Source organism: Mastigoproctus giganteus, chromosome 10 (genome assembly GCF_048544385.1).
Source record: "Mastigoproctus giganteus isolate SK-2022 chromosome 10, ASM4854438v1, whole genome shotgun sequence".
NCBI lineage: Eukaryota > Metazoa > Arthropoda > Arachnida > Uropygi > Thelyphonidae > Mastigoproctus > Mastigoproctus giganteus.
Window position 1 is genome coordinate 200,869,816 of NC_143584.1, and position 26,091 is coordinate 200,895,906.

Here is a 26,091-nt window from a genome sequence, read left to right on the forward strand (position 1 = left end):
GAGAGAGAGAGAGAGAGAGAGAGAGAGAGAGAGTCAGAAGTAGAAGGGAATCACCGAGAAAGAGAAGAATGATCATATCCAGCTCAGGATCCTGGGTGTGCCAAGCCGATACTCACCAGATGTGAGCCCCTGGGACATATGTGTATATAGGAGAAATTCTGTTTGACTCTAATAAAATCATTTTAATTTGTACGCGATTAGGTTGTATGCACATATTTTTAGGTTCTAAAAGAGACTCCCCTAATCTGGCACTGACCATGATACTCAGAGCTTTTAGGAACATTTTATATTTTTTTGTTCATAGTCTTCAGTTTACGCTAAGGATTTTATTCTTTAACCAGAAAACTAAGAAAAAATTATGGATTTTTGGAACGTATTCTACAATCAAGGTAAAACAGTACCATTCTTCACGCGCGAAATATATATATCTATTTTTTTTTTCATTTATTTACTTATTATTTTTTTAAAATTCAACAGGTTGCGTTCATTTTCGGCATCATTCAATTTTTGTCTCACTAATATTGTGAAATAAATTAAATTCTTAACAGAACGATATTGCGATTGTTAAGGAAAGATTTAAAAGATAAAAAAGAAGAAAAAGTCGCAATGGAGCACTGAGGGAGTATTCTCTTCCGGTGAGCTATCCTTTACTTCCGTAGTTACATGTATATCCCTTTTATTTTTATACAGAATGATAGGGTGTGTTTTTCTAAGCTCGTGAGTGATACTCCGTTGTGAGTACAACTGCGGAAAATAAGGTGTGGGAGGATGTGCCATTATGTTTTCATTATAAACTGCTAAGGCAGATATATCAACAGCTGGTTGATAATCAGAAAAGTTTATACTTACGTACACCGCCATTTAATTAATAATATTGAAAGTTTTGCAGAAACGTGCATTGCCAACCAACCAGAATGTTTATTTTCTGTCATATTGCGCTAACTTCTTTGGCCTACCACGTTTTCTGCAAAACGTGCATTATTATTATTAGCCATATGGTGCAAGGAAGCCTGAGGCTTATGCTGCACCAGCCAAAAAAAAAAAAAAAAAATTCTGAATAACCCCAAGAGACAGAGAGGGAGAGAGAGTCTGAAGTAGAAGAGAATCACCAAGAAAGAGAATGGTCATATCCAGCTCAGGACCCTGGGTGTGCCAAGCCCATACTCACCAGATGTGAGACCCTAGGGTTAACCAATCCAGAATGTTTATTTTCTGTCATATTTCGATAACTTCTTTGGCCTATCATATAACAACATATGCTTTAATGAAGACACAAAACATTGCCCTCAATTATTTAGAATATTGTAATTTATTGCATCACGTTCATTCCCTGGTTTCTGTCCAAAACGTGGTTTGTTATTATTATTACTACTAGCGTTAATTAATTAAACTTTTCATGAAGCTGTTTTTAAAACCAATTTATTATCTTTTAATTTTTATATATGAATTAAATTAAAATATATAAATAATTGGACTATTTGGTATATATTATACTGGAATAATAAAATGGGGTGGCATCCTGAGGAATTATTGTTTCACATATATCAGCCAAAAGTGTAAGATTATTCTAAGATTATATTAAAGAATAAGATTAATATAAGATTATTATGTATTTGGATACATGTAACTATTTGCTGAGCCACATATCTACAATATCTAGGGCTGTTACTAGCACATACAGGAAATTGTGCTTCTGGATAACCTGAGCCATAGTTATATATTGTTCACTTTCCTCCAATTCTTTCCGTGCTCTCCTCTATTAGTTTATACAAGGGCAGGAGTGTCTATTTCTATACTAATTCCACACTTAATTTTACTTTCTGTTAGCCAAACTGCTGTGCCATTGCCCGTGACCACAACTTGTACAAAAAATTAGTATATATAAGTAATACTACTTAGCTCGGTCTTTGCAGCAAGTTGCAATACAAGGCAGTAGATGTACCCAATAACAGAAACCACGTATAATAAAAAATCTCATAAATAACACACACACTTATGTATAATACATGCAGACATACATATAATTTGATAATTATAAACGTATTATGTATTATTTATTCTTATCTTGCGAGTTATATAAGTAGATGTAAGTACAATTTTATCCTTATGTGTATCCCATAGTTTTGTGTAATTATTTCAAATGCTCATTTCTTTGAGTTATTTTCTTTTACCAGTTCATATGCATATATTCTTTAAAATACTCTGTTATCTTATACTCTTTATGTTTTACATTCCATTATGATTGTAGTGTTCAAATTGCATATAATTCATACCAGCCAGAACAGAATATATAGTAAATAAAAATGAGTGAAACACATTTAACATTGTGTATAATAATAATAAAAAACTCTAATGAAGTTCACCCATAAAACTGTAATAAATCAAGTATATAAAATGTGTAGAATATTAATTTTAAAAAAATGGAAAATATGAATACATAAATATCAATATCAAAGTAATATCTGAAGTGAAATGGTATTGGTGCTGTGAATTGATTTAATAATAAATTCACAATTATAGTTTATATAATTTTTTGTTTTTAAATGTCTTGCATACTGACATACTTTTTTATTTCTGCATTTTATACTTATTAATTTTTAAAGCTGATTAATTATCTTTATACTGGTAATTATATATATATTATTATTATTTCTTTTGATACAAAGGTTGGCAGGGTGGTTAAATTCAGTCATTAGGGTGAGCTACTACAAGATCTGGGAAAATTGGATTGATGGGCTGAGAAATGGCAGTTGAAATTTAACATTGACAAATGCAAGGAACTGTACATGGGGAGTAGCAGTAACCTCAGAGTAACTTATAAACTGTGTGCTACTACACTCAGGTAGTGATAATGAAAAATACCTGGGGCTAATTGTTCAGTCAGACGTGAAATTCTCTGAACAGTGCACACATGCTGCCAGGACAGCTCATGGTGTTTTGTCAATGATAAACAGAAACTTTGCTATCAGGGATAAAGAGATGATTATCCCTTTATATAAGGCCATGGTTAAGCTGCACCTTGAGTACTGTATACAAGTCTGATGTAGATCTTCTGGATGGGTGCAGAGAAGGGCAACCAGATTGGTAAAGAAAACGAAAGGGTGCTCTTACCTAGAAAGGCTTCAGTTCTGCAAATTGCAGTGTCTTGGAACCAGGCACTTGCAGGGAGATCTGATTGAGGTGTTTAAAACCTTAAATGGATTGAGTAAGTTGAATGTTAATGGTATCTTTCCACTTGCTGAGACTACACACACATAGGGGCGTATAAATTCAAGTTGAGGAAGGATGGTTGCAGGATAGATGTGCAGAAGTTTGCCTTCAGCCGGCGGGTGGTTGATTGTTGGAACAGGTTTCATCTGTTGTTGTGGAAGTGGATGGGTTGAATAAATTCAAGGGAGAACTAGACAAATTCTTGGAAGGTACAGATGGGTGAACTGATTTTTCCCCTCCTTTGGCTGATGCTATATAAGCTTGCTTTCTCACATCATTTGCCATTACTGCTACTACTACTTAATAAAAACAGAATTTTTCTAACTCTGATCATAATGTTAGGCAGCCTATGAAGTTCTGCTCTATTATTACTACTTATTTAATTAATACTCTATATGCTTTTCTTCACAAATATTGAATAGGTGAAGATGTCTGAAAGCTACCTGCATTCTGACTTAATTTTTTAATTTATGACCAAACCCATGTGAAGTATTTACTTTCTTAAAAATAGGGAATATTTTTAGGAATATTAATTAAATTTTTAATTGTTACACATTACATTAAAAAAGGCTACACAGGTTTTAGAAGACAGTTTTGGAAATTAAGAAATTGCTAATTTACTAACACTAGTAGTTATTTTGTAAAATTATTTTGTACAATTTGTATTATTATGTATATTAAAGTTATTAATTGCATTTTACTAACATAATCATTTTGTGAAAAGTAGTTATTAGTGCTTACAAAACTTATCAATATTCATGGTAATTATTCCTTTTAAAAAGTTACCTAAACAACATAACAGTTTAGGTTATTTGATAATTGAAGTAATAACAATTACTTCAATTATCAACACATTAAACATTGCAATATTAATCTGTATAACTAGTCAGATTATAATCTCCTTCTCTTAACATGTATACATAGTGTAACTGTCAGTTGAATTTTTCTTTGTTATGCATCATCACTGAAATGCTGCTACCATAGAGTGATTATAGTATAACGTTGATTATAGTATAAAGTGATTATAGTATAAAAAATGCTGTATATAGCCAAAGCAGAATGTTAATTTGTTATAATTTAATTGTTGAAAGTGAAGGATAACAAATATATAATTTATTATTCATAAAATATTAACTATATTAGCTTGTTTTATACTTTTCACTTCATACTTTTCACTCTAATTTTAGAAGCTGGACTTAGGATATAATGACAACTGTTCCTAAGAAGGTCCTTATCACAGGTGCATCAGGTTTGCTTGGAAGGGTCATCCTAAATCATTTTAAAGAAGCATCATGGGATGCACTTGGCCTAGCATTTTCAAGAGCTAAAGATGATTTAGTTAAAATTGATCTAAACAATACCGAAGAAGTGCAAAATATTATTGAAAAATTTCAGGTGAGTTTTTTTTTAGGAGCTAACAGTTTCTTTCATTTGTTGATAATTATGTTTTAAACAGTTCTGAAAAGTATTTTGGCTTTAACAGCAAGAAAACATATGATATATATTATTAGTTAGGACATTAATTATATAATATAATAACTAATAGGATTTCGATACCTCCTCACATACATCAGTTTATACATTTCTCTGTAAATTCAAACCTTAAAATGTATTTGTGTGCCATTTTCCCTTTGCTTTTTTATTCTATGTCTGTTATACAGGATGCTCTTTTTATTTTATAATCATATGAAGTAGTACAATTAGAAAATTTGGAGTAATTGGTGTAATAGAAGTGTCTTAATGAAATGATAAGTCATGATAAGATACTTTGTAGCAAATTATTCCAACAGTATATACAATGATTCAGTCATTGATTGTAACATTTCACATAGATTGCAAGAAGTTTAAGCTTATAAGCTTAAAACGTCTTGAGTACTGGAGGCCTTGAGTACTGCGTACAAGTTTGTAGGCCTCATTTTAGGAAGGATGTACAGTCACTCGAGCAAGTACAGAGAAAGACAACAAGATTGGTGAGTGGAATGAAGGGGTGGTCTTACCAAGAAAGACCACCCCTGTAAAAGTTCTGTAAATTGCAGCGGCTGGAGATTAGGCACCTGCGAGGTGATCTGATTGAGGTGTATAAGGCTTTGAATGGGATGAGCAAGCTGAATGCTGATGGGATTCTTCCTCTTGCTGAGATTAAGAACTTGAGGGGGCATAGATTCAAACTGAGGAAAGACAGTTGTAGAATAGATATGCAGAAATTTGCCTTTAGCCAGCGGGTAGTTGATTGCTGGAACAGACTTCCATCTCTTGTTGTGGAAGTTGATAGTTTAAATAAAATTATAAATAGATGGGCGAAATGGAAATAAATAGCTGGGTGAAATGGAAGTTTTTTTTTTTTTTTTTTTTTTTTTGGGCTGATACTGAATAAGCTTGCTTTCTTGCATCATATTCCTCAACTAATGGTAATACTAATGCTAAAGTTACTTAATATGGCAGGTGTGTGCCAATCTAATAACTTCCTATTCTGTCTTAGGAATAAGAAGTTATTTCACAGTTTAAGAAAGACTAATTTGGTTCATAACTTTATTATATCTATAATTATTTAGAAACCAAGTTTTATTGTAAGGGATCTGTTTGTGGCTACAAATACTGCTCAAGATGTTGCACTTCTGAACCAGTAACAATTCTAATTTTAGTAATGAAATCATGAGCAGCAGAGGAAAGTTGACCTTGGGGTTAACACCTTTTGATCCACATCTGTAGATGCAGATTTTAAATAACCTCACAATTAGTAATCACCAGGGTTTATATCCAGACTACAAGATGGCCACTTTGTTTCAAAAGCTCTGTTGATTTAAAAATTATATTCCACCAAAATGTTTGCTGTTATAAAATCAACTGGTCCAAAACATCCTCTCTCTGTCTCAAGTGTGAAATGACAACATTTTCTAATGTATACACATATTTTTGCCCATTCATAGATATAATGGTCTCTGCTAACAGTTTCTTAAAAAAAAAAAAAAAAAAACTATAATTATGAAAGTGGATGAGAAAGTACACACCATTACCTTCTCATTATGTAATGGCTTATCAGTTGTCGCATGTGGATTTTTCTTCAACCAAACAACATGTTTATACATATTAACAGTATTATGAAGATAAGCAGTTCATCAGATCATAAAATGCAATCTAGCCACTGTTAATCACATTGAAGTTGGCCATTATGTAGTTGTGCAAAATTCAGATGGCTTCCAGGTTGGAGGGCAATGACTCTTTTTTGAATTTACACGTGTGCAGTTTCCAATCTTAGTCATTATTTTGAGTAGAGATGCCTTAAATAAATATCTGGACACCTCTTTTGCACTACATTTTAGGGGTGAAGTAGAGGGTAAGTTGCATATAGTTCAGCTAATCTCAATAATGGGTTTTACTTATGTTGTGGGATAGCTGATTAGTTTTTAATCAGTAATGCATCCAGTGTTTTTTTTTTTTTTTTTAATTTATGAAAATCCAAAGCATGAAAGCTATTAGTACCTATAGTGCTCAGTACTGTGCATGGGTTAAAGACTGAGAAGATAGTTATTGAAGTTTGTTTTCATATGTGTGATTAATATGTTTACATTACAAAATTTTCATATTTTATGTTAAGTTACTTTGACTCCCATAGTTTTAGAAATAGTCACTTGTCACTTTTTTCGTTATTAGTGTTAAATTACTTCCAGGGATGTTTCCATGCTGTTTTATACGTTTGAAATTTATTAAAATTTAATTTAAATTATTGAAATTTAATAGGCCTGTTAAAACTTGACTTCAGTGCCTTGAGAGATTTGAGTTGAAGAAGGACCTTTGCTTTTTTTTAATTCTTTGTGCTCCTCTTTAAATTTTGAGGGCAGCATTAGCATTAATGCCAATTTTATAATAACAGTGGACAAGTTAAATACTTTGTTCCAAAGAGAGCATCACTCTTTATTTGCATAGCATACCACATTTACATTTAATGAATTATCTCTAGTAGTGTTAGTAGTAGTGTATGATATAAAGAAGCAAGCTTATACAGCATCAGGCAGTAAAAAAAAAATATATATAAATAAAATAAATGACATAGCCCAACATAACCAGTTGGCCACTATGGGAGTGCAGTAATGTGCACATTTGAGTTGACTATGGTTCTAGCACATGAGACTGCTAAATATGGTTAATTATAATATTCTTGCTAAAATGACTAGTTGCAAACTCCTCTGACTTGTGTGGTCATACTGGAGTATAAATATGTTTTTAAAATTTGTATAATACAGACCATTGTGTTTCTTAGTTCTATATTTTCCTTTGAAGCCTTACAATAAAACTTTGTTTTCATGTGTATATATTAATATGTTTACATTACAACATTTACTTATTTTCACATTGTTACTTGTATGACTTCTGTAGTTTTCAAAATATTTACTTGTCACTTTTTGTAATCAAAGTTAAATTATTTCTGTGGATGTTTCCATACCATTTTCTACGATTGAAATTTATTGAAATTAAATAAATGAATTTATTAAATTTCATATTTGTATATGTATTTTTATTTTTATAGCCTACTTTTATAGTGCACTGTGCAGCACAAAGGTTTCCAGATAAAGTGGAAAACAATTATGATGAAAGTCATAAACTAAATGTTGATTCCTCACGGGCATTGAGCAGATTGGCAGGTAATAGACTTGAAACTTTGCAATTTGATTAACATAAGATTTATTTTACATTTTTTAGCAAACTTAGTTTGCCCTTAGCTAAAAATGTAAACTGAAGCATTTGCCATCTAAATGCTTCATCTAAATCAAAGTAAACATCTAAATTTACTTGTGACCTAAGGTTTATCTTAAGATTTTTCATTTTGTTAATTCAAGATCCATATTTTCTGTAAGGAAATATAGTTGTTGATGTACATTTTATTTTGTTAAATTACATTAATTGTTTTCTTTCTAAGGGATATGACCCATAATTTTCTATAAGAGACCTTTCTTATGATTAATTTGGCAATCATGCTCATCTGTAATGCAGTAACCATTAGTTAATACACTGATGAGCCAAAACATTATAACCACCTACCTAATATGATGTTGGTCCTCCATGTGCAGCAAAAACAGCTCATACCCAGTGAGGCATGGATGCTACAAGATTTATAAATGTGTCTTGTTGTCTTGTGGTATCTGGTACCAACACGTAACCAGCAAATCCTTTAAGATCTGATCTGTGGTTGAGATGCTACAGATCAGAATTTCCTGTAAGATCCTACTCCTGTAAGATCTGATCTGTGGTTGAGATGCTACAGATCGGAGTTTCTGTTCCAACACACCCCACAGATGCTCAATGGGATTAATGTCTGGGGAATTTGGAGGCTAGGGCAATACCTGGAAGGCTTCCTCATGTTCCGTGAACCAGTCTCAAACAATCCAGGCTGTGTGGCATGGCACATTATCCTGCTGAAAAATGGCACTGGAAAGGGTGCCATCTTTCAGCAGGAAGACGAAAGGGTGTACCTGGTCAGCAATGATGTTTAGGTAGGTGGTAGACATCAGAGTGCCTGGCACATGGAAGATTGGACCCAGGGTATCCCAGCAGAACATCATCCAAAGCATGGCACTGCTGCCACCCGCTTGTTTTCATCCCACAGTGCATCCAGGCACCATCACTTCCCCAGGTAAACGACACACACGTACCCAGCTGTCCACATGGTGCAGGCAGCAGGAAACATGATTCATTGGACCAGACGACCTTCTTCCAATCATTCAAGGTCCAGTTTTGATGTTCGCGTGCCCGCTGTAAGCACTGTTGCCGGTGAACCGTGGTTAGTGTGGGTACTCGGAGCGGCCTGCGGCTACGCAGACCCATTTTCAGCAGGGTTCGATGTACTGTGTGTTGTGACACATTACTCCATCACCAGCATTCCAATTATTGGCTAGTTGCACCACAGTTGCCATGTACCATCTGGGAGAGCCTTCGCTCACCTTGAGCATTGATGAGCTATGGTTGTCCAACACCTTGCCAGCAGTTCGTGGGTTCCCCCTCCTTGGGCTACTTTCGGTAGATACTAACCACGGCTGACCGTGAGCCTCCCACCAGCTGTGCCATTTCGGATATGCTCTGACTGGGTCAGAGCATATCCGAAATGCTCTGACTGGGTCAGATATCAGAGCATATCGTCTGGCCATTACAATTTGGCCTTTGTCAAACTTGCTTAAGTTTGCTGCCTTTCCCATTTGAGAACAAGAGTAACATTGATTAACAGAGCTCAGTATGAGGTGTTCTTTATACCGTGTCCTGACCAGCGCATATGCTGTAGTTCACCTGCAGTTGTTTCGATTTGCATAACAACTTGCTGGTCATTATGTTTTGGCTCATCGGTGTATATATTCCTTATAATTTTGTAATAAATTTATAGTAGCATGGTTCACTCACCACTTGTTCATCGCAGTGCTCTGTATTTTTTGATACCTTCTCCCAGAGTTGCATTCTGTTTCCTGGAATTGCACTATTCACTTCAAATGTCTTAGGAGGAGGAGTTACTGATTAGTAATATGTTCAAGTGCTTGAGAGTCCCCATTGAAAAATAAATTATGCTTCAGTTCTATTTTCCAGTAAACTGTAATTCATGGCAGTTACCTTCAAAGGGGTGTTCTTTATTTTTAACCAATCCTGTAATTAATGAGAAAAGGGCTGAATTGCTAGCACAATTGGAAATGATTAGGAGAAATTTTGAAAGCTGTTTTCTCTTTATTGTCCCAAAAGTTATTTTTTGTATCCATGAGTAATTTTCATTTCTGTGTTAATTTTTTTGTAGCATCACAGGTTTCTTGTGTCCATGGCTGTAAAATACTGTGGTCTACAAAGGCATACACTGTGTACATCCAATGCTTTATATAGCCCTTTCAGTGTTATGGGCAGTGCTTTTTTTGTAAAAAAAATAGGTGCCGGTACTCATTCTTTGCTATCAAGAAAAATTCCGTGCCGGCACGGGTGACACGGCTGGCATGCAGTGGGTGTCAGCCATGCCAGCTGCTTCCATCTGTTAAGGATCACATGACACTGGGCGGAGTCAGCACCCGTCAATCACAGCCGTATCGCTAGCAGTTGGTACGCTATATCCGATACTGAATCTCGACCATTAATTTTATTAACACACATTTTATTAAGCATAAATTTATTATACAAGTATATTAAAAATAAGTCAAAGGTGAGTCTTATTTAATAAATAAAAAATGTAAAAATACTGTAAGTACCAAGTAAAAAAATAAGTAAAAATAATTTCATAATGAAGTTTTGGTCAAGATTCAGAAATGGCCCCTTCCAGACTGCTAGCGATACGGCCGTGATTGACGGGTGCTGACTCCGCCCATTGTCACGTGATCTCCTTAATAGATGGAAGCAGCTGGCATGGCTGACACTGACTGCGTGCCAGGCATGCCACCCATGCTGTATACCGTTGCATACCGTCACAAAAAAAGCCCTGGTTATGGGAAAGGGAATGCCTATTCTGGGGTTCTGATCAGCTGAAGTTTATTGAAGTGTTGTTTATAAAACTTATTCTTTAGTAATAGTAATAAACATAGTAATAGTATTTACCATATAGTGCAAGGACGCTACAAGCTTTTTCTGCACTGGCAAAAAAAAAAAAAATAAATAAATAACTGATTTCCTGATGAGGAATTTCCTTTAGCTGCACACTGTGCAGCAACAGTACTCAGTGATTCTATTTTCAATTTAGTTTTGATTTTCAGTTAGTTCTTGTTTATGTACTGTGTCCATGTGATTGAATTTTTTTTTTAAAATGGTCTCAAAGAGATCGAGTCAGCTTACTTGACACTTACACAAAGAAGATGCAAAAGCTATCAGAAAAACTTGTCATTGGAAACTAAATGGGACATTCTAAAAAGACTGAATTTGGAACAATGCTAGATTTACACTACATTTAGTGGTTTAGAAATCTGAAAATTGATAACAATAATGCAATTATTTACAGTATTGTAAATTAATGTAGGTACAGCATACATGTAAAGTTCAGTAATTTTAAGGTAAGTTTCCATGCATTTTCTTGGATTATATCTATACAATTTAGTGTGAATATAATGTGATATATATACTATATTTAATGCATAATTTATGTATTTAAATTTTATATTTAAAGGTTTAAATGTTTCTGCTTCATTCAGTATTTTTATATAAAGAAATTGTTGCTTAAAATCAGATGGAAACACTAGTCATGCCAACCTAGTTAAAATTCCCTTGTTTAATGGATTCACTTAGTAAATCAACATTAAGTGGCTCCAGTTAACAGTGCTAATCGAGAGACACCTGTATTGCCTTATATGTATATAAGGCATATACATTATATGTATATAAGGCAATGGTTAGGCCATATCTTGAGTACCATGCATTTGGTAGCTTCCTTTTAGGAAGGATGTAGATCATTTGAGAATAGAGAAGAGCAACAATATTGGCTAAGCACATAAAAGGATACTCTTACGAAAAAAGATTTGAGTTCTGTAAATTTAAGCATCAGAAAACTAGGCACATGCAAGTAACCCCCATTGAAGCATTTAGGGATTTAAAGTGGATTGAGTAAATTGAATGCATATAGTATCCTTACTCTTTCTCAGAAGACATAAGGGCATATAAATTTATATGCCCTTATGTCTTCTGAGATTTTATTTATATTTATATGCCTTTATGTCCATAAGGGAATATAAATTTAAATTGAAAAAAGGATGCTTGTAGGATAGATATGCAAAAATTTGCTTTCAGACAGAGAGTAATTGATTGTCAGAACAGACTTGAATCTCGTGTTGTGGAAGTGAATAGTTTGAATAAATTTAAAGAAGGATTAAACAAAATAATATACGTAATTTTTTTAAAATTACATCGTTTGTCAGTGTGGTGCAATTTTAAAAATTTAGGCATACTTTTCATTTTATTCATTAAAATAAACACGCTTTATTTATTCTTTATTTTTTTTATGATAAATTATTTTATTCTTAGGTTAGAAATATGGCAAGATGCAAACTGATATTTTAAAATTAATATACAGTTTAAAACAATACACTTACATTTCTACACATGCATAAACTTTTGCTTGTTTGTTGAAGTGCGATGTGTGCTATGAAATGGGAGCATAATAAATAAATAAATAAATAAATAGGCTCAAATAGCTAATAAATCTACCTGTGATTTTTTAATGCATTTAATAGGTTAAAAGTACCTATTAGCTCCAGCATACCCATCCACATGGAACAACTCACTTTCTAGTGAATGGGCAAATTTTACATTTGGCTATTTTTAGAAATATTTATTATGTCAATCTTCCCTGGATTACCAAAATCTCACCTGTTGTTACTTTTGAGGCACTGTGATCACTTGCTCCTTTTACCATCTTATTTTTGATATTATTCACATTATTGGTGATAAGTGCACCAAGGATATTTGTGCCCCTAGGATTAGACAATTAGACCATTTAATCATGTTTGCTAGCTGATTTCAGCTTTGTGCAAATATACATTTGAATCTCTGTTCACAAGAGATGGCAAACAACTCTGTGTCCTCTGTTATTTAGAGTTGCCATTATTAATTTTTATTTTATGCAGGATGGAAAAATGGATGGCAAGCTTATGAAGTATTACACAAAAAAAAAAAAAAAAAAACTTCCCATATTCCCTGTACATCCCCTCCAATAGTTTATCTGGTTCTTCCTTGAATTTATTCAAACTACCCCTTCCACAACAACAGATGGAAATTTGTTCCAATAAACAAAGCAAACTTCCACATATATGTCCTGTAACTATCTTTTGTCAGTTTGAATTTATGTTCCCCTCATGTGTGTAGTCTGAGCAAGAGGAAGAATGCCATCAGCATTGAGCTTACTCAATCCAATTCAAAAACCTTATAAACACCTCAATCAAATCACCTTACAGGTGTCTAATTTCCAGATGCTGCAGTTGGGAGAACTGATATATATGGGTTCCTAGAGACTGGAGCAACAGTCTTGTTGCCCCTGTCTGCACCCAATCCTACAGATCCCAATTCTAAAATGAGGCCTCCAGACCTGTATACAGTATTCAAGATGCAGCCTTACTATTTCCTTGTACAATGGGATAATCACCTTATTCCTGCTATGAAAGGTCATGTATATCATTGACAAAACCACATTAGCTGTCCTGGTAGCCCATCTACACTGCTCAAAGGACTTCATATTTGACTGCACAATTACTCCCCTCAGGTCTTTATCATTTTCTATTATCCTAAGTGTAGTACCACACAGTTGGTATGTTAATCTGGAATTACTCCTACCCACCCACATACAGTACCTTGCATCTGTTAAACTTCAATGGCCATTTCTCAGCCCATATGCCTAATTTTTTTAGATCTTATTTCAGTAGCAACTTTGATTACTGCCATTAACCACCCTGCCAATTTTAAAACCTAGACATTAAGCCTTCTATCATTAATAGAAAACAATAATGAGTGTCCTTGGGGGGGTAATCCACTAATAACATTAGTCCATATAGAGCAGTGTCCATTGATAACTACTTTCTGTCTTCTCCCACTCAACCATCCCTTTATCCATAGCAGTAACTTGCCCTTAATGCCACACTGCTCCAATTTGTACATCAGTCTTTTATGTGCAACAATATCAAAAGCTTTTTCACAAACAGTTCTTCATCTCTTACAAAATTCAAACCCAAACTCTCCAAATGAGTTGTGGTAGGCAAAACATTATACTGTCATGGAGAACAACTAAAAAATAATGTCACTGAAGTGTTAATTAATAACCTTGTTAAAAAGTTGAAAGCTGTCTAAAGAAATCTCAGCTCTCTAAATACAACAGCATATTAGAGAGAAAACAAAAGGAAGCAATCCTCGTGATCTGATTTTCAGCAGCAATCCTTTATGCATTAAGAATCTGCAAGTAAAGGACGCTGTGGATGGCAGTGATCACAGTAGACTGATTTGGGATTTACTAAAAGACAACAGGGTAAAGGAAAGGGCTTTGCTTTCATAAGGGTGACTGCAGTGGTTTCAGACAGCTTTTAAATTCTATGCAGTGGGACCAACTGATGATATTATCAACAGCAAATTATAAATGGGAAGCATTTAGGGAAGTAATCATAGATGCTACTAGGCTTTTCATACCAAAGAATATTGTTTTCCAAGAAAAAAGCAATTAGCCAAAGAATGATGATAGTTTTGGTTGAAGTGTCAAAGTCAGAGCAGCTTACAATGCCAGACTTGGAAATTTTGTTAGAACTTAGTAATATAGTGTTAGAATAGCACTATATCATTTGCTCTTTCAGTAGCTATAAACAGGTTACATGATGAAGAGTATTTATTGGGGCAGAATCTAAGTGCAATAATGAAAGAATTTGGAAATCCTCCCCGCTACATAAATTTTTTGCTTATAATCAAGCTAGCTATGTAAGGTCAGTGAAAATTTAAAGATAAGTTTCACAAAGAAAGTGTCTCCTGTAGGGTAGATTTACATGCTGATTTTCTCTGTCATTATATAATGGGTTATACAATAGTATATCAATAAACAGGTTGTATTAGAGCAAGTGTTAATATGTATACACATTGAGCGATCACTGAATTATGACCACCCCTATGAAAAATGAATGCGACCTGTTGACCACTTGAGGTATGAGAGTATGTGGTTAGTCGACCTGCATAGCATAGATAAGGTGTCGGCGGTTCAGTAGGTAGTAAAATTCTGAGCGTGATGGGTAAAAGGAAGGATTTATTGGACTTTGATAAAGGACAGATTGTGGGAGCCCAACGAGTTGGTACCTCGATTTCCCAAATGGCTGAACTGGTGGGGTGTTTGAGAGCTGCCTTTGTTAAAGTGTACCATAACTAGTGTCAAAATGGTCAAACAACGGCCTGATGGCAAAACCGCAAAAGTCAGTGAAAGGTTGATGTTAGAGGTGAGCGCCGGGTCTGACGACTTGTACAGGTGAACAGGCGCAGCACTGTTGAAGAGTTGACTATCCAATACAATATGGGCCCGGAACAATATCTGGCACAACCATGCATCGCACGCTTGCACGTATGGGCTATATCAGCAAATGACCCCTATGACATACTCCCCTAACCAAGGTTCATCGGCGTAAAAGACTCGTCTGGTGCAAAGAGCATGCAAAATGTATGTTAGAAGACTGGAAGGAGGTGTGCTGGTTGGATGAGTCATGTTATTTACTCTACACTGTGGATGGTCGTGTGCGGATTTGGCATCAACAACATGAGGCTCTTCATCCATCATGCATGGTATTAAAAGTGTAGGCCGGTGGAGGCGGTTGTATGGTGTGAGGCATGTTTCACTGGCAGGAACTTGTACCCCTAGTGCATTTGGAACAACATATCACTGGTCTCCGCTATTGTCAACTGTTTACTGACTGTGTACGCCCCACTATGTTACACTTTTTCCTGAATGGCGATGGTGTCTTTCAAAATGACAATGTGCCGAGCTATCGGACACTTTATGTGCAGGAATGGTTTGAGGAACACAGTTCTGACTTCCAGCATATCGATTGGCCTTCGAACAAGCCCGAGGCAGGATTTGAACCCGCGACCTTTGGGTTGCCAGGCAGGCACTTTACCCACCCGGCTAGCCCGGTCATTGCCATGATATTGTACTACCTTGAATAAGTAATTGAAATGATGCAACAAATGAAATAATGAAAAATGTACTGAAATGCTGCAATTGCACTAACTTGTACATTAGTTACTCTTTACATAACCTGAGGCTTTAGCTCTAAACAATACTGTAATCTAAATTACTCCACACCATCAGGCATCTCTCCTATTGTGGATTTATACTTTGCAACTGGGTTTTCATCATTGCAACACCAGGGTACCTTCCCATCCACTGATGAGGAGCCAGTAAGTTCCAAAATGGTGCAATGTGGGTGATGGTATCCGCTGAAAATAAGTAACAATAGTCTTCTCCTATGGTGAAGCTTTACTTATTTGAGATAGTGCAATATCATGGCAACTCATTGTTAAGGTATTCACAATATGAGATATACTTAATGATGCCAATTTATAACTACTTAAGTACATCAGTGGATTGTAACCCACTGATGCAACATGTCTCTTCCCCTTTCCCCTACAACTCTTGAAGAATATCCTGAGAATGTTCACTCAGGAGGCTGCCAGAAAGTTGAGAGAATTTTGTGTTATGTGATGCAATAATGGCTGTTTTGAATGCATACATTTCTGTTGGGCATTAATTCATTTACAATGTTAGTAAAGTATTTGTTTTATAATTTTTTTTTTTTTTAATTGAGTAAATAATTATACAAATAGTTTAACGTAGATATTTTATATTCTTACAGCTGCAAAAGGAATAGCCTTCTTTTTTATAAGTACAGATTATGTTTTTGATGGTTCAAATCCTCCATATAAAGAGACAGATAAACCCAACCCTTTAAATAAATATGGGCAGACCAAAGCAGAAGCTGAACAGGCTGTTTTAGAAGCTCATCCAGGTAAGTATATGCTTAAGTACTTTACTTTGTGCATTAAAAGAATTTTCTTACACCCAAGCAAATGGATAATTGCATGAAGTTTCTCTTGTATAACTTTTATAGGGGAATACAAATATCACTTACCAATCACAGTTTTGTTTATTTACAGCTTCCTCTTTTACTTCCCATTTTCATCATACATAAACTGGATTTTATTTGTAGTGTACACTGTGTCTTAATGTTTATTTAAATACTATAATTACATTTGATATTTTATATCTGTGTAAAATTCAAAAAGTATGCTGCATATATGATGTACTTAAATTGATGGTGTTTTCAGAGTGAAAATTTATCCCAAGACAAACAAACTACATTTCATATAAAAAGAAAAATGTAATGTTTATTCCCTTTTAAAGGAAATTCTAAATAATGGCTCATCCATTTAAGTTCAGTAACTATGGATGGAGCCTTGGCCAGAATTCCCTAGAAATTGGCTTATTCTACACTCCCAACATTCATGGAACTCTTTTGTGAATTGGCTTAGTTACATTCTGAACTAAGGGGGATCACTTTCAGCAGAGATGCTCACTGCTTTTTGCAGCTATGTAAGACTGCTGCTTGCAGTGGGATAAAGACACCACAGGAGTTTGTGATTTCTTGCTGCAGCAAAACGATAAACTTTGATAGCAATAAAATGTAGTTTTGTTTTTGATTTTTTGTTAGAAAATACTGTGTGCTACTCATTTATAAAGTTATTGTTTTAGTAGAGTGGAAAAATAGCATCTATGGTTATCAAAGAACCATTTTTAAGTTTTTTTTTTAAAACCTTAACTGTGAGTATGACAATTTCAATTTCATTCAGAAATCTTCACCTACATACAGCAGTATTATAAACATATTGTGTGTTAAACTGATTTATTATTTCAGATTGGGAATGACTGGGACATTTTCTAAAAAAAAACAAAAAAACTGGGACAGTGGGTTTTTGTTTTTTTAATATTCTAAAATTTAAATCAATATGTTTACAGAAGAATACATAAACAATAATTCATTGAAAAAACAGACAAATTACATATGTCTTCAGTAAATAAATAGTGTTACAATGAAACATATTAGGAGCAAATAGTGCTTTCAGTCATATTTTAAATTACTTTTGTCTGCCTTGATCAACTTTTCATCACTTTTTAGTCATGTCATAGAAACTTTTACATTTTAAATTCAAGTTGCATTTACACATCATAATGGAATTGATTTTTATATCCAAGTGATTTCATTCATCGGACCATTGAATTTCTATTTGCAAAAATATCCTTTCAATTTTTATTTTTGAAATAAAAGGATATTTTATTTCAAAAATAAACAAAATGCTAGACAGTTTCTCCAATTCTTAGGTCTGTTAAGCCACCACTTTTTATATCAACACCATACTCATAAAGTGTGTTGATTATGATATAAACAATGGAATCGGAAGTTATTGGTAGTGATTAAATTTTTAATATTTTTATCTGAATTTGTTTTGTTTTGCAAAAATAATGAGCAACTAAAGGGAAAACCTTTTCTGTTTTGTGACTCCTTGCTTCTGTAGATATTCTGAAATAGTGACTTTTTTACATCTGCTAATAAGTCTTGTCTACAAAATACTTCAATAACATTTTTAATAAGTGCTGCAGTTTTAGTTCATGCATATGAATATTTACCAGCTATTTCTGAGTCATAAAATATTTCTTTAAATAGTTCATTGTTACAATCAGCTTATCTAAAGGAATGGTGGTGCTTAACAATACAATAGACCGTTGTAAACTCATTTGCTACGGTAATTCAGCATTTCCAGGGCAAGTTGATTTGATTTTGTGCTCCTTTTTTTTGTATTAACATGATTAGTTACGTCAGGTTGCCTGCCATGACCAATGCAAACTGTACAAATGTTCACATTCCACTTCATTATCAGTTCTTTTTCTTTTGATGAAACTCCACTGTTTTGAATACTCATCATTAAAGGTACATTTTCTCTTTGGCATTTCTGCTTAGGGGGTTCTTCAAAAACTTTGTCAAATCCACAACACATCTACAGAGATGTGTTGTGGATTTGGATGTCCACTTCAGTTATCCACTGAAAAGAATATTTGCTGTTCTTTCCTTCCTCTTGAAATATTACAGAGAACAGATCACAATGTTGCTTTCACCAAATATCAGAGTGTAGTATGTATACAGAGCTGTGACTGTGACTGAACTTAGCAAGAGTTCGAAACTATATCTTGAATATTTCGAAGAATTAGAAGGGATAGTGAATGGTGTACTAGAAAGAACGTTAGCAATGAATTCTCGGTACTACTAATGAGGTTGAGGTAGTAAGCATGGGAAGTGGTTGCCTTAATGCAACATTCTATTTAAGAAAAGTAAATTAAGTAATTTGGTTTCCAAAATAATAATGTATCAATGGGGGTAAAGCTATTGCATAAACCACCACTATTACTAGAACAAACTGGGACACCTGATCAACCTGTGCTAATAGAATAAATTAATTTATCATGGCATACTTGTGTAATTAATTTTGAAGTTTACTGTTAATGGAAATAACCCACGAATAGGACATCTCATTTGAAGATAGGATTTTCTCTCGTTAAAGTTTACCTCTTTTAAGCTTTATCACTTCTTGTCATTTTAATCTTATTCTGTCCAAAGCTTTGCTTATAAAATTGTAATTTCTCTCACAGAAAGTGATTTTATTTAGGGCATTGATAATGCCTTTTTCTTGATGTTTAAGATAGCCAACTAAATGACATTACTCGCTAGTGTTAATGATTACTGTATGTTTTACCTATCTTATATCATTTATTGCCATATACTTTAAATACAATAAACCATCAATTTAACGGACTTCAGAAATAACAGACAGCATCTATATATGACCAGATGAAGTAACTGCCTCAGTCTGATGGTACTTATCATCATTGAAAATGTTTCACAATAAAGCAGTGCCAGGAGTTTCCTCATCATTACATTCCATAAGTCTTCCAAGCAAGTCAAACATCAGTAGGGAGTCATCTGACCCTCCAGTGAGGGTACCCAAGATTCTTCAGACTCCAAATACTTTCTACTCTTTTCTATTATATGATATGGCAGAATTTAAAACTTTTCTACTCCATGCAACTGGTAAATCTGTGCAGTAAAATACAGCATTTTTTCTTCAAACTCCAGCAACTATATATATATATATATATATTTCTTCTGAGTTGAATAGACATTTGGGTTTAACAGACAGGTCTTCCTCTATATAAACTGGTTATCAAATTCCATCAAAGAATTTATTTTACCCCACATAATCATTAGAGGCCACTGCAGGTGTTGAAGCCAGGGGGAGGGATCCTGGTCTGCCCTGTTCCTTCTTAAATAGTTTGTTAGTACTTTAGCCAGTGGCAAAACTACTGTACTGCCAGGTCTGCTACTGCAGAAGTGGGGAGAGTTAGGGATCAAAGGCTGATTTAGTATGGTTGCTAAAAAAATGTGGGCCGTTTAGCAATCAAGCAGGGGGATGCAGAATTTATAGTTTCACCTCTGATATCAGTCAAATTCCTATACCTCAAAAAAGAAACAAGGATCAGAAACTGCTTTACTGTTTTGTTATTAGCTGTGAAAAACTAGTTGTAAGGTATTTAAAAATATGTGCTTTTAAAAAATATGGCCAGTATGCTAATGAATCCTATATCAACCGAGTACACTGGTGGCAGTAATTTATTAAAATTTCTTTACTGCATCTTACAAAAATGAAAACTCAAAATAAGTACTTGTCTGTTCTTTAACTGAAATTCATTTCTTTCTTTCTTCCAGATAGTTGTATACTGAGGATCCCTGTGTTATATGGTGATGAAGAGTACTTAGGCGAAAGTGCCATATCTGTTCTTTTGGAGAGCTTGCTGAACACATCTGTTTCCAAAAAAGTTTCTGATTATGAAATTCGGTTTCCATCTCATACTATTGATATTGCTGCTATTTGCTACCAAATGGCAGAAAAGAAGATTCAGGTATGTATGCACAAATAAAATGTAGGAAAGTTGCAATTATTCAAGGTTCTGTTATCTCTGATATGAAAAATAAAGATGTCTTTACATTTTAAATAAAGAGTTCTGTGAAAGAAAAAGTTTCTGAGAAGCTGTAGCATTGTATTGGCATGTACAAGGATTGTTCAAGATCGATCTTAACTTTATATATATTTTTAAGGTACTAACACCAGTTTGTAGCAACATTTTTCTTACCTCTTGCCATGTGATTGTACTCTCAGAATCTGTCATTTTGAGAATACGGCAGTGCATTATCAAATTTGTGGTGAAAAAGGGAGGCAAAAACGAATATTGTGCAGACGGTGTGCACAATATGGTGAACAGATCCTGTCACAGATGGGTGTGTATGACTTGTATAAAAGTTTTCTGTAACCAATTGACCGTACATCTGTGTTCAGCTAACCACAGTTGCCACTGTAAATGTTTGTTGTATTGAGAAACTGATTTTGGAAATCAAGCGCTTTACAGTGGGATACTGTATCCAAACTATGCATAAATGTTGAAAATGTGGAAACAATTATTCATGGCCACTTATTGTTGAAAATGAGTATGCAAATTGGGCACTAAAGATGTTAATATTCAGGTAGAAGGCACAGTGCACTGCATCAGCAGAATAATTGCACAGGTTTGAGGGAAATGCTTTCTTGCTGTGAATACTGACTCATGATGAGAAATGTGTGACTTGGGAATAATTTAATCACTTTATTTCCATGTCAGTGTTCCAGCATGGAGTGGCACCACAAAGACCCCTTATCACACAAATTGAAATTGTAGCCATCAGCTGGAAGAGTCATGGCCAATGTCTTTTTGCTTGTATAATTAAACTACACTTTTTTTTCTGTTGTGAGGCTTGATAATCAAGGTGCAGTATTACATAGTCTGCTGTGCAATGAGAAGGTTGTCTCCAATGATTTTCATGTGTTCAGGCCAATGAAAGAGCATTTGCGAGAGCAAATGTTCCAAATGGATGAAAACTCAAGCAGAATGCTGTGAAGGTACTATGCTCATCAAACCTTGCCATGACAATTGGATAAATGTGTTAATGAATAAGGAAAATGCCCTGAAAAGAAATGATAGTAGAGTTTGCTCTCATTATACCTTTTGACAATTGAGATTTTACTATATAATCATTAATTAAATTTCCTGACTTAAGATGATATCAGATTTTGCACTGTATGCTGGCATAGCTTGTTTTATTTTCTCTTGCTTTATCTTAATTCTGGTGACATAATCCACCAACTGCTTCTGACAGACATCAGGCTTAATGTCGAAGTTTGCAGATGATACAAAGGTTGGCAGGGTTGTTAATGACAGTAAAAAGAGTATACTACTGCAACAGGATCTAGAAAAGTTAGGCAGATGGGCTGAGAAGTGGCAACTAAAGTTTAATATTGACAAATGCAGAGTACTGCATATGGGTAGAACTAACCCAAGAAAAATGTACCAACTGTGTGGTACTACACTCAGGGAGGTGGAGAATGAAAAAGACCTGGGGATAATTCTACAGTCAGATATGAAGTTTTCTGAGCAGTGCAGATGGACTGCCAGAGCAGGTCATGGAGTTTTGTCAATGATGTATAGGAAGCAGAGATCATACCTTTGTATAAGGTAATGGTCAGGCCACACCTTAGTACTGTATACAGGTCTGGAGGCCTCACTTTAGGATGTAGAGTTGCTAGAACGAGTACAGAGAAGGGCAACAAGATTGGTGAGAGGAACAAAGGGGTTCTCTTCAGTGGCATAGCCAGGTTTTGAAGTGAAGGGGAGCAAAATTATCATATGTCATTATTGAAATACCTTCAGATGTTAAGGATAAAAAATGTATTCATTGGGAACTTGGGAAGAAGGCACCAAGTAGAATAAAATTTATATTAGGGGGAAGTATTCACTCCCTCTGGCTATGCTACTGATTCTCTTATCAGGAGAGGCTTAAATTCTGTAATTTGCAGCATCTGGAGACTAGGCACTGTAAGGTGATCTGATTGAGGTGTATAAGGCCTTGAATGGTCTGAGCAGGTTCAAAGCTGATGGGACACTTCCACTTGCTGAGATTAAGAACCTGAGGGGGCATAGATTCAAATTGAGGAAAGACAGTTGTAGAATAGATGTGTGAAAGTTTGCCTTTAGCCAGCAGGTAGTTGATCGCTGGAACAGACTTCCATCTGTTGTTGTGGAAGTTGATAGCTTAAATAAATTTAAGGTTGAATTACACAAACATTTGGAGTGACCAGATGGGCAAAATGGGAAATTTTTTTTTTTTTTGGTTGATGCTGTATAAGCTTGCTTTCTTGCATCATATGCCACAACTAATGCTAAACTTCTCTCCTTGCATCATTTGCTACTACTAATACTAATAATTGGCATTATTTCTAGAGCTAGCTTAATGATAGTCGTTCTAGTATCCTCTATGTAGGTTGAACTTCATTTAAAAGACACATATGGCCCTTTCAGTGAAGTTTTGATACTCAGGAATAGCAAGAAGTCAAAGCAAATTCAGCAGAGCAGGGAGGATAGTCCACTTGAAGGATTTGTTTTTTATTACAAATTGCCTTGCTGATAATGTAGTGTGAGGTAGCATCATGAGACAATTTCTGACAGAAAAATGGACTCTTCAGATGACTTTTATAACACACTGCATGTCATTTGACCTTGAAATGCCAGTCTCATATTATATCAGATTTCCAAAAACATTATTTTATGAGGAATGTTTAAATCTTCATATCAAACTATTTTCTAATAGTTTGATGTGATAGTAAGTTGCAGATAATTTAAGAAAAAATTTTATTCAATAAAATAAACTATTTGTTTATTAAGGCGTTAGGTAGGAGGTTTTTTTTTTGTCAACGGAAGAAATGGTGTTCATTCAGTCAAAAATACTGTACTTCCTATTATACTACATAATTAACTTCTAAAAGTTAAAAAGTATGAAAATCATACATAAACCTTTTAAAATATGCTAATTCATTTCCTAATTTGTAAAGCCTAAAGGGATTACATTGTCTCAATTCATAATTATTTTATATTGCATTTAGCCATTATCCATCACTGAATAATGGTTATTATGCACTCTTTCTGATGCTAATAGGAAATCCTAAAACAAACAAACAAACAAAAAAAAAAAAAAAAACATTCCTTTCTAATTAACTCCATCACACCTGAAAATGTAGTTATTATATAATTATGGTCTCTCCCCCTTCTCTGGTGAAAAAAAAATGCTTATTTTTTCCCCATAGGATCCAGGAATGAATGGAATTTATCAGTGGTGTGGATCTGAGCCCTTGACTAAATACAGCATGACTAAAGTAATGGCTGAAGTATTTCAGTTACCATTTAATCATATTGTGGCTGATCCAAATCCAAGCAGTGGTGCTCCACGGCCACACAATACTCAGCTGTGCAGAGGGCGGTTGGAATCTATAGGAATTGGTCAACATACACCATTTCGCGCAGGTGTACGCAAGAGTTACCGGCAGTTTGTACCACAACCTCAGGAGGGTACAAGCTAATATATAGTGGTGCTCTTTTACTTTTGTAAAGGTTTATTAATAAACTCTCTTTGTATCTGTATAATTTTGTATTATGCTCAGCTATTATGATAGATAATATGCTGATTATGTAAGATACATTCAAAAGATATTGCTTTTGGTTTAAATTCAGAATTATCACATAATTAAATTTAATCTTGAGCTGAGGTGTGTGGATAGAATCAAGAATGCTACAGCCAAAATTTGTTGGGCAACAGATTCAATTATTTCATGGATTGAAAATCTAAAATTTATTTTCACAAAATACTTCACTAACAGCAATTAACCAATTACATCACTACGAACAATAACATGCACATTCCTTCTTTCTGGGTGGAACAATACAGTGTTTTGAGAAAAATTTCTTTTCTCTTTATTTGAGTATATTACATAGAACTGAATCGTTTTTTGGTTCAGTTCATTGTATAATTTATTTGATAAAGGGAGAGGCAGGCATACTTTTGAAATGTACCATTGTATATATTTAAGAGTGGAAATTGAGGTATTAGTTTAACATGAGTAGTTAAATTGATATTTGATAAATTAGCTGAATTTAGCTGTTTTAGATTAGTTTTTCAACTAACCACCACACTAATTAGTAGGATAATAATTAGTCATTAGGATATCATAAATATTGAAATGTTTTAGTTGGGACCAATCAATTAGAAAAGATGAGAACAAATGGAAAGTTTTGTTTGTTCTCATCTTTGGAAGTTGTTCTATGGAATTTGATGGGAGACAGGTACAGATTTCTCAGGTGGGAAGTATGTTATATCATAATACATAGCTGAGTGGTCGGCAGGGGGGGGGGCTAAATGATTTTGTAGTAATGGAAGGGAAAGTGGAAGAGAAATTGTTGAAGTTAAACATAAAAGAGACACCTGGGATGGATGGGATCTATCCAATTATATTAAGGAAGGCAGCAGAGGAAGTAAGCATACTCTTAAATATGAGAGTATCTTTGGATTCTGAGGAGGTGCCTGTGGACCAGAGATGTACAAATGTATCCCCAATTCACAAAGGGTGACATGAATAATTAAAGACCTGTTAGCTCAACTTATGTTCCAGGGAAAATAATGGAATGATTGGTTAAAGATGTAATGCAAGAGCATCTAGACAAGACTGCAGTTATATTTTAAAGACAGGCTTTGTCAAGGGGAAATCTTTGACCAATTTGATTGGATACTACAATGTGGTCAAAAATAATTTTGATAACATATACTTGGATTTTAGGTACTGATACTGTTTGAAGACTACTATACAAATTGGAGCATTGTGACATTAAGGGCAAGTAGTAGTAGTAGTAGTGGCACATGATGCAAGAAAGCAAGTGTAGGAGCTTATGCAGCATCAGCCAAAAAAAAAAAAAAAAAAAAAATCACACCATTCCCTCCAAATACCTGTCCAGTTCCTCCTTAAATTTATTTAACCTATCAACTTCCACAACGACAGATGGAAGTTTGTTCCAGCAATTAACCACCCGCTGGCTAAAGGCAAATTTCCGCACATCTATTCTACATCTGTCCTTTCTTAATTTAAACTTATGTCCCCGTAGGTTGGTAATCTGAACAAGTGGAAGGATCCCATCAGAATTCAGCGTGCTCAACCCATTCAAGGCCTTATAGACCTCAATCAGATCACCGCGCAGGTGTCTAGTCTCCAGCCACTGCAATTTGCAGAACTTAAGCCTCTCTTGGTAAGAGAATCCCTTCATTCCCCTCACCAATCGTGTTGCTCTTCTCTGTACACGCTCAAACAAATCTACATCCTTCCTAAAATGAGGCCTCCAGACCTGTACGCAGTACTCAAGGCGTGGCCTGACCATTGCCTTATACAGAGGGACAATCACCTCCTTTT

At 34.7% G+C, this 26,091-nt stretch overlaps 1 protein-coding gene across 2 annotated transcripts; it reads left to right on the forward strand.

The window, feature by feature from the left end:
- Positions 1-560: 560 nt before the first annotated feature.
- LOC150079778 (methionine adenosyltransferase 2 subunit beta-like) lies at positions 561-24,577 on the forward strand. 2 transcript variants are annotated; one of them, XM_090382730.1, is made up of 6 exons: positions 561-635; positions 4,398-4,605; positions 7,736-7,850; positions 16,521-16,673; positions 20,481-20,674; positions 23,944-24,577. In XM_090382730.1, exons 2-6 carry the CDS (start codon positions 4,417-4,419, stop codon positions 24,214-24,216), a joined length of 924 nt encoding a protein of 307 aa, XP_090238856.1. In that variant the 5' UTR covers positions 561-635; positions 4,398-4,416; the 3' UTR covers positions 24,217-24,577. The 2 variants fall into 2 exon arrangements, with proteins under 2 accessions (XP_090238856.1, XP_090238857.1); XM_090382731.1 differs by lacking the exon at positions 561-635 and adding an exon at positions 1,308-1,351.
- Positions 24,578-26,091: the final 1,514 nt, after the last annotated feature.

Coding starts and splice junctions, on each gene's coding strand:
- LOC150079778 (XM_090382730.1), top strand. CDS start 4,417: ATGACAACTGTTCCTAAGAAGGTCCTTATCACAGGTGCATCAGGTTTG. Junction 4,606..7,735: donor ATATTATTGAAAAATTTCAG/GTGAGTTTTTTT, acceptor TTATTTTTATAG/CCTACTTTTATAGTGCACTG. Junction 7,851..16,520: donor GGCATTGAGCAGATTGGCAG/GTAATAGACTTG, acceptor ATATTCTTACAG/CTGCAAAAGGAATAGCCTTC.